This window comes from Penaeus vannamei, chromosome 23 (genome assembly GCF_042767895.1).
Source record: "Penaeus vannamei isolate JL-2024 chromosome 23, ASM4276789v1, whole genome shotgun sequence".
Lineage (NCBI taxonomy): Eukaryota > Metazoa > Arthropoda > Malacostraca > Decapoda > Penaeidae > Penaeus > Penaeus vannamei.
In genome coordinates this window covers 27,650,415-27,660,414 of record NC_091571.1, presented here as the reverse complement: position 1 = coordinate 27,660,414, position 10,000 = coordinate 27,650,415, and the positions used below count along the sequence as shown (strand labels likewise).

Sequence of the window (10,000 nt, the reverse complement as noted above, 5' to 3'; positions counted from 1 at the left end):
GTTTACTAAGAAAAAATATGACCTAATGTAAAACAGTAACAAATGTAATGGTTGGGTCTATCACATCTTTGGCAGAAGACACTTTACTTACTCTAAACAGATACAAGAAGAAATGAAAATATTAACAAATGAGTATATTAAGGGCAACTGAACAGTATAAAAAAAAGTGTTGATAGAAATTCCAGGAGGTATGTTTATCTTTGGACTAATAATTTATCAGCAAATACATTTTAAAAAATCTTGTATGTACATGGTAAATTAAAGTTACGAATGTCTTTAAACATTTCTCTTCATAACAAACTATGAAGAATGGCATATCTCCATTGCATTTGTACAAACTCTGAGATTCTTAATATAGTAATAACAAGTATGATTCACTTGGGTTCAATTTGTTGAAGAAAACTGTTGGAATTACTCTAAAAAGGAAAAGGTCTATAAAACAATTTGAACCTTTATCCATTAAAAATATATCAGTTATGTAATACTGTCTGGACAAGTAATCCTCTGAATGGATATCTAATTGTGTGTTCCATTTCATTACTTGTGTCAAATATATTACCTTGTGATAAAATAATAACCAGAAAAATATTAATTTCACTGAGGATGACTCCAGGATATTACTTTAATCCATATACTTGAATGGAGTATTGTCTTAAAAGGAGGTTTCAAAAAGGACCCCTCTTGCACTTCCTCCCGAGTCTGTGTGTACTTTGTCCCACTGTGGAACAGGGGTGCCTTGCTTTGTTTTTAGAATAGACTGCCGCCTGCTCTCAGGTGAGCAAGAATGAAGTCTTTCCACTTGTTCTTCTGCTGATGTATCTCTATCTGGTGTGAATATACCTTCATTTGTGGTCTGTAATTGTTCTTTACTCTTATCAATCACTGCTGTAGCTGGAGAAAGTGGATTATTCCCATCCAAACAGAATAACAAAGACTCAGAGAGTTCTTTGTTTGAACAAAGATCCAGGGCTGAGTCAGCAGAGCCTAGAGAAGCTTTAGAGCACTGACGTGAAACACTCTTACTTGGGGGCTGTGATTCACCATAGGCGGAGTCAACTAGATTATCATCACTATTTTCTTCATTAGAATCGGTTGTCTGTGGAATCTCTTGAATTTCTACTTTGTCCTCTTCTTCAATTCCTTTCTCTAAACAGTCAGTTGACAAATCAACAGGGTTATCAGTCAGGATACTTCTACTGAGGAGATAATCTTTAAATACACTGGATAACGACTCATTCATTTCACCATCTTCCTCAGTTTCCGATTCATCAGATTTCTCTTCTTCCTGAACCTCAGGATTGGTGAGAGAGGTTGTTGAGCTGAGTCGAGAGGCCAACTGGGCTAAGGAAGACGTACTTAAGTGCCTAAAGAAGCTGCCAAAGAGGGAACCTGTGGAACTGGCCGAGCTTAATGTTCTTCGCAGGGTTGATGATCCCCATCGCTTGAGCTTGGTTTCCCCTTCATTTTCACAAGAACCTTCTGAATCTCTCTTTTTCCTGTTTGTGATGGCCTTACCTTTGTTGTACTCTGGATCATTCATTTCGCTGTCAGTGGTATTTATGCTCAGGTTGGTCGAGTCTGCAAGGGGTTTGGTGGGTCGCACTGGAGAACTGAGTTTGGCAGTAGGATTGATGATGACTGGTGAATTGTGGCTTGTTTCATCCTCAACCACATTTTCTTTCGTCCTCAAAACATCTGCTACCGGTGTATTTTGGCTGTCTTTTTCTTCAGGAATAGGCACATTTGATAAACTGGTTGTGGAATTGATAATAATAGGGCAGCGGCTACGAGGAGTCATCATCACTTTCTGAAAGAAATACATTGTATCATGGTTAAGTGAATCTTAATGGGATTGAATGATATTCTATCATGAGAGCTTTAAATGTGAACATTCATATGACAATCTGACAACATAAAAAGCTACAAAGACAAAATAGATTTTATCTGACAAAAATACAAACAACAGGTGGTGTGTGTGTGTGTGTGTGTGTGTGTGTGTGTGTGTGTGTGTGTGTGTGTGTGTGTGTGTGTGTGTGTGTGTGAGTGTGTGTGTGTGAGTGTGTGTGTGTGTGTGTGTGTGTGTGAGTGTGTGTGTGTGAGTGTGTGTGTGTGTGAGTGTGTGTGTGTGAGTGTGTGTGTGTGAGTGTGTGCATGTGAGTGTGAGTGTGTGCATGTGAGTGTGAGTGAGAGTGTGTGTGTATGAGAGAGTGTAAGTGTGAGTGAGACTGAGAGCGAGTGAGAGTGAGGGCATGTGAGAAAGAGTGAGAGACTGTGAGTCTGAGTGAGAGTGTGTGACTGTGAATGTGAGAGTGTGAGTGAGAGTGTGAGTGTGAGTGTGAGAGTCTTAGTGAGTGAGTGAGTGACAGGAACAACGAAGGGAAGAACAGGAAAACACATGAATATGCCTTTTCGCTAATGCTTCCTCAGGGCATACATGACAAAAGGTATATAGAGGAGTATTTATACAAATATTAGGCGGTCAGGTTACGTCGGTAATCAGGTGAGTGACGACCTTGGATAGTTTGTGGCTCCCTGTAGTGGTGTTGATGTTGTTTGTTGTATGAATGAATTCTGCTTCTACCATCTTCCTTTGATGTGGGGCTAGGCCTTGCTTTATGATAGAGGCCTGGGACAACTTCAGGGAGTGACCGTTGGTGTCTACATGAACGAAAGCGCTTCTCATGTCGTGGCGTCAGAGAACGCTGCAGTGTTGAATGATTCACTGTTCGTCAACTGTGTAAACTTTATCACACCCAACACAGGGTATGCTGTACACCTGGCTGAGGGGGTCTGTTGTGGTTTGACATCTTTTCTCTTACGATATCTCTGATCTTCTTGCCTGAAGATGTAGCTATCTTTAAAGTGTGGCCCACTAGGGCCTCCAGGTGTTCAGTCAATTCCGAGTGAGGGATGATTATTCTCTGAATCTTGTTCTGTATGTCTTCACCTCTCGGTCTGCTCATGATCTTCTTGGCCTTTTGTTGGAGGTGGGTGAGCATGGAGCGAGGATAATGGAGGTGTAGGAAAGTGATGCAGATGTGTTGCATTTCTTCCTCCAAGAACTCAGGGCTGCATATTCTGAGGGCTTGGAGGGAGAAGCCAATGACCACACCTTCTTTAGTCCTCTTGCTATGGGTAGAAAAATAATGGAGGGCATATTCATGTGTTTTCTTGTTCTTCCCTTTGTTGTTCCTGTTGCAATCGGTTCGTCATAAATTCCACATGTGAGTGAGTGTGTGTGTGCATGAATGGGAGTTTGTGAGTGAGTGAGTGTGTGTGTGTGTGTGCACACGTGTGTGACACACTCACGCGGGGAAGTGAATGCAGGAAAAGCTGCATGGATATGTATGTGCATGAATGTTTGTGTAGGTATATGTGTAAGAATACAGGTGTACAGATGAGAAGAATCACACATTCAAGATCTGTCTTCAGAAATTTGTGTTATGTCTATGATGGGTACCTATTAGAAAAGACAAGGACGTTACATTAACCCATTGGCTTAAGGTTCATACACACTTTGCTGTATTTTTTATCACATGGCTCCACAAGGGTTCAACCACCTAGGAGCCAACTATTAGGCCATAGGGACTGACCCTGAATTCCACACTCCTTGAATTTGCAGGTTCCTCCCACCCTAATGCAATTGAAATGAACACTTAATATTTCACTGTTGACATGATTAATACAATACCATAAAATTTATAAATTCATAGAAGAAAAGATTCTTCCTGAAAATTAAGGAAATGGGTAAACAGGCTAATTAGGTTAATAAGTAATTTTGGTGACTAAGCACTTGTGGAGCTATCTCTGTACAAACAAAATAAACTAACACTAGAGTTGGCATTACAAGTATTTTTGCCATCCATGGCCATTGGGTTAAATGCATATCACATGTAGATCATGTTTAACAGCTCTGTCAAGGAAGAGAAATGTGTAGACAAATATTCATATGTAAGCAAGTGTATTTTAGACAAATATTCATATGTAAGCAAGTGTATTTTAGTCAGTTAATATGAATAATTAGCTAGGCAGGCCATAAAACAAGCAAGCAAAACAAAACAAAACCATGGTTAAGCAAAAGTTGAGGAGTACCTGAGGGATACTGGCTTGCAACATAGCCTGCGAGATGGGAGAGTGAACCTCCAGCTTTGCAGCAGCTGGGGTAGATGCAAGCATGCTGTCCCAGGGGGGAGCATTCTCTTTTGTTTCATCATAAACACCAGGGGGGAAGATCAGGTTGGACTGAGAGAACGCTTCCATTGTGTTATCCATGGAAGACTGGTCTGCCTCTCGCGTTCCTTCTAGGTTATCGTAGCTTGACTCAAAGGAAAAAGATGCAAGGGGAAGGGGAGAGAGGGGCTCACTGGCTGAATCTTGGTCTGAGGAGGCAGAATAGTGTCGCTCCTTGATAAAGTCCCCTCGTAGGGAAATGGATAAGGGTTTTTTAGAGCCCAAACGATGGGTTTTAGTAAGGAAGGCAGGGTGAATGATCATTTGGTTCTTCCCAGACGAGAGGTATTCATTACTGGGTGAGGACAAATCATCTAAGGACTTGGCTCTTAACCGATCTGGTGTGCCAGTGTCGGCATTGCGACGGAACATACGCAGCTCTGGGGATCTGGTGGAGGGGCTCTGTAATTTACATGCAAACTATTAATCTTGGGACACAGCACTGCAGTTGTAAAGCATGCAAAAATCCTATTGTTTATCAATTTTCCTGTCCTTTTCTTTATAAAATATTTTCATATATCTACCAGATCCATTTTGTGAAATTTCTGAAGGAAATATTTATCACTTCCAAGCTAGAACAATCAAGGCTAATTTAAACTCACACTAAGCAAGTCTTCGCTGTTGGTTCGTTTAACTCTCACAGAGCCAACCGAGGAAAATGGCTGGGACTTATTCTTGGTATTTTTGACATTCTTGTGGAAAAGATGTTTCTGGAACATGTTAGCAAGACGTTGTTTCAGCAGAAATGGAGAGCAGAATTCACCATATGAATTAGAAGTGTATTACTGTACAACCTCATGAAGTTCCTTATGTTTCAGATCAGTCTTGGTATTCAATTTGAATACATTTCATATTCTCTTCAGTTGATATCCATGTGAAATAAAAATCTTCACACCCTCTCCATACTTCAAAATGATTTAAAATACTGCCAGAAAGTCTAAAATATTAAGCAACATAATCAAAAGGACTACACATGAAACTACATTCATGAGGTTGTTCAGTCTTACCTTTAGTGCTTTTTAGCATTAGACGGCAATCAATGTTAAGAAGATAAAGACAAAAGGGTCAAAAGGAAAGGCATAACACACAGATAAGCTGACATAAACGCACTCATGCTTTTAGTGGTCATTTTATATATGATGTTTTTGAACGGGGGAGAAATATCCAAATCAGCAAATCACATAAAATGTAAGCAAAAAACCCTTTATACATTTATATATGTAAAACCATCACTGTCACTGTTAATTCAACATTTTTCATCTTTCAGATTTATCACTATTCATCTGCTTTTAAGAAAGTTTTATCTGTATATACGTGATAAAAGACAAAATATGGATTCTCATTTAACTTTTATAAAGATGCAGATATAACTAAGAATATAAATCTCAGCTGACTTCACAAAGTAAAATCTTTTAACTAATGTTATAATATATATACATATATATATATATATATATATATATATATATATATATATATATATATATATATATATATATATATATATATATATATATATATATGTTCCTTCTGATCTTCATCAAGCCTTCTGCCAGTATATTCATCAATTTTCTCTTATAAACTACAAATTGGTTGCAACAAAAGTAATAGGGGCCTACATAAACTGCAGGAAAATTATGAATGGAAGAGTTCCATTTGCAGAGATAAAGACGCACACTCACTCAACTCACACACACACACTCACTCACTCAACTCACACACACACTCACTCATCTCACACACACACACTCACTCAACTCACACACACACACTCACTTAACTCACACACACACACTCACTTAACTCACACACACTCACTTAACTCACACACACTCACTCACCTCACTCTGCATTACATGAAATACTTATGTATCTCTATCCACCTACCCACCAACTTATATGACTACAGCATGTAAATATCAATATCTTTATCTCTCTCTAAAAAGAGAGATACTGGCAGTGCAAAACAAACAAATTCTGTGAAACTGTGCAATGATGGAAAAAATTAACTTTCTTCCTTACCATAATCATTTGTGTATCTAAAAATCATAATGCCTGTGCCAGGGTGTTCTGTGTAAACAGTATCATTTTGGATTAAATACTCATATGCATCTATCAATCAATCCATCAACCTAAATATCTACAGTATATCAATATATATTGCTATGTTTCTCTCTCTATAACTAGATGTATGGCCAATTTGATTTAGAACTATTTTTGAGGTAACAATCCATTTAAGATCACTGCATAAAATTAATAACTGAATAAATAAATATGAAAGAAAGAAATCTGGAAAGAAAACAGTACATACATTTTCATTCGAAATAAAAATCACATCTAATGTCATGTCTAAATATTTTAACACATCAAAGAAAGCAAGTTACTTTAAGTAAGACATACAAAACCTAAATTAATCTAATGGCACTAGCATTTGCAATCATCTCAAAGATACCAGCCCCTTTTAATTTCATCAAAATCACAATATATCACACACATAGCCACACATGTATCTATAGCTAAATACTAAATATAACCTTATTTTCTTCAAACCAATAAATCATTAACCCATATCAAAACTGGTAACAAAGTGCACTTAATACCAATCACAGGTGCTCTAACTTTAAAAGGCAGTGGTATCAGTGCTAAAGCAAGACTGCAGATCACTGTAGGGGAATCCAAACCTACCTTTATGGAGTCTCCCAGCCGCTTCCCACGAGCCTCTTGCCTCTTTAGAAAACTTTGGTTTAACTGTGGAGTGCCTGAACCACTTGCATGGTTAAATTGCTTGATTAATCTACGCTTTTTGGCAGAGTCTGGAAGGGACTGCACATAGGCATAGAGCTCAGCAAGAGCCACCTCAGTAACATCTTTGTCATTGGCCTGTGCAGTCAGTTCACGGTCGATGAAAGTGAATATGGTGTTGGTTGGGGCATCCATCATTGACCGCTATAGAGAAGAAGGTCATGAGATTTCTCAAGGCTGTATTCATAAACTTCTATACAGATGCACACAATATATAGCATACAAAAAATTACTCCCTCGAGTATATGTATATACATATATATGTATACATACATACATACATACATATATATATATATATATATATATATATATATATATATATATATATATATAAGAAGATAAAGAAGAAGATAAAAATAAAAAATCTGCTAAGAACATTATAAAGACAAAATAGGGATTTAAATATCTCAGCATAAAATACATTTTCTAATACTTCAAGACAAGGTTAAGGCAACATTACTTAATTCATGCCATAACACTATGGTAGTTACACAATAAAAGGGATGACTCCATATGGTTTTGGGTACTTTACAAATAAGAACCCATTGGTTTTTGCTCAATTAAGTCAAAATAGGAAAATTACTTGACAGGCACCAAGGTTCCTGGACCTTGCCTTTGTCCTAAAAATCCTTCCTTAGTTCCATGCATATTCACACCATTCACTAAATCATGACACACCAGCGCTTTTCCTAAGGTTTACTGGTGGTGTAGTGGACTATACTAAAGCTTCTTGCAAAAGGAAATACAAATTCCATTACAACATTCATTTGCAAGAAAAAGGAGCCCTGTACATTATAAAGGGCTGTAAGCACGGGTATCTAGGCCGAATTTTGTGACTTTGGTGCAAAATCTGAGGGCTGAGGGGAGCCAGTGATAACACAACAGAGAGCATGTTTTTCCTTGGTTATCTGCGGCCTTTTCAAGGTGCAACTCAAAATTACTGTCTGTAATTTGCTTAAAGAAATTATCAATGTCTATAAAGTAAACAAAAGCTATATTAAAGATTTGATATAAAATATTTAGAGGTAAGAATATATATATATTTTTTAATTACCAAAAACAAATAAACATGAAATGGCTACTTTGAAACAGGATTTACACTCGCATCGACGGTCTGTTAGATTAGTGATAATAATCTTGAATCTGTAAATCTGCTTCTGTGCTTCTTTCTTCAAAAAAATATACAGCATGAAACATGAAACTATGGTTAAACAGAGTATAAGTCCTTGTGCTCCATGTTACTCAAACGAGAAGTACTATGCACGGTGTTATCTAAGCGTGTGGCACATCGGTCTATTACAATGGTGCTTTACGCAGCTGAAACACTACACCTAGCTGGGCACTCGGACACAATTCAGGTCCAAGATGAAGAGAAGACCAGTTGAACTGTGCCTTAAGCTACACCAATATTTAAGTACATCTTAAATAAGTCAACAATTTTTTAATATACTTTCCAGAAAATAAATGTTAATGCTATGAATCTAACATTAAACTTGATAATACAGTTACATCACTGACCTTTGATAACTGGTGCTTCATTTTCTTTTTGTTGTTCCAGTACTGGCGTACATCATACTCCAGTTCTAGGGGTACCTACAGTGAATAAATTCATATTACTCATGAATAAGCATTAGCGTTGAGTGGGGTGAACAGAAACAATTTCCTTGTTTGGTTCTGTACTCTAAACCATAAGAGGGAAGCAGTTTATATTCAAGATGAGTATGGAGGGATATTTGACTAATTCATGTGCAGGTGTAAAAGACTATTTATTTTATTTATTTATTTATTCCCCCTCCCCCCCTAAAAAAAAGAAGGGGGGGGGGGGGGATTCAGTCAAGGAAAATGAGTTGACCTGGGACACTTTTTAATATGGTAAATAAACAAACTTCCACTTCCTAGTTGAATCTACTTGATCTCTGAATGAACTAAGTTCAGTTAAAATACAATTACACACCTTTCAGACATTTAGTTACCTATTTTTCCTCCTTTGAAAAATAATGTGAATTTGTATATGGGATAGCTAGTTAAAAAAAAGGAACCTACTGCTCCTTTTTATAAGTGCTAGAAAAATGGTTCCATCATACTGTGTTTCATATGCATTTTAAAGTCAGCAAAAGCTTTATCAGTCCCCCCTAATTATAAAAGCGTGCCTGACAATATTATTGGTCCACTGATCTAGTGTATCTTATTAATATCTTCATATTTGGCCTAGTGGTGTTGATTGTTCATCCTTCTTCCTATGAATTTAATTGTTACACTGGTGTTCCAACTATTAGAACTCTTCCTATGTATGCATACCTATCATGGGTTTCTACACAGTATTTCTTTCTCAGGGTAAATCTTCCCAAATTTCCAAGGAACAAAGCTCACAAAACTGTCTTTTTCAAACTCTTTATCATAGTTTTCTACTTGTACACCTTCTCACTGTCTGAATCAACAACTATAGTTATTCATTTTTCCCAAATCATTATCAGTACCTGTATTTGCATCTGAATCCCTATTATAAAAGAGTTGTCCCCCCAAGTTCTTGTGTAATTTGAAATTGCCCAAAATTAGAGCCACAACACTGACTTAACCAGATAACTATCTATCATTCTGTATACATGTATATATACTGTATATTTAAATATGTAGATATCTATGATTTTTTTTACACATGTACTGTATTTTCAGCAATAAACATGGCCCAGAGCTTGCAAAAGGTTGAGTGTCATAGGTGTGCACAAATCAATAACTGGAAAGTGGTAACTACCACATAACGGACTTAACCTTTCTTTACCTATATAATGATGTAAATGCAAAGACCACTACAAAACACCAATGCCATGCCAGATCTGCAACTATTGTATGCTCATACAACCTCAAATGAATAACAGCAAACAGGCCCACACTAAGTAAGGCTAGTTTGGAGCACCTCATCATGAGGACACAAGCCTGTGATGAAGTATGATATCAAGTAATTAGT

The 10,000-nt window shown here is 37.2% G+C and overlaps 1 protein-coding gene across 2 annotated transcripts in view; it reads right to left on the bottom strand.

The window, feature by feature from the left end:
* RhoGAP54D (Rho GTPase activating protein at 54D) overlaps window positions 1-10,000 on the bottom strand; it is a 19,314-nt gene that overhangs the window by 73 nt on the left and 9,241 nt on the right. For both annotated transcript variants that reach the window (XM_027369460.2, XM_027369461.2), the window contains exons 7-11: window positions 8,554-8,628; window positions 6,916-7,176; window positions 4,833-4,940; window positions 4,093-4,632; window positions 1-1,807 (exon numbers count right to left, since the gene is read on the bottom strand). The exon at window positions 1-1,807 is cut by the window's left edge and continues 73 nt beyond it. In XM_027369460.2, coding sequence (XP_027225261.1) covers window positions 653-1,807; window positions 4,093-4,632; window positions 4,833-4,940; window positions 6,916-7,176; window positions 8,554-8,628 — 2,139 coding nt within the window. In that variant the 3' untranslated portion in view covers window positions 1-652. The remainder of the gene's footprint in view (window positions 1,808-4,092; window positions 4,633-4,832; window positions 4,941-6,915; window positions 7,177-8,553; window positions 8,629-10,000) is intronic.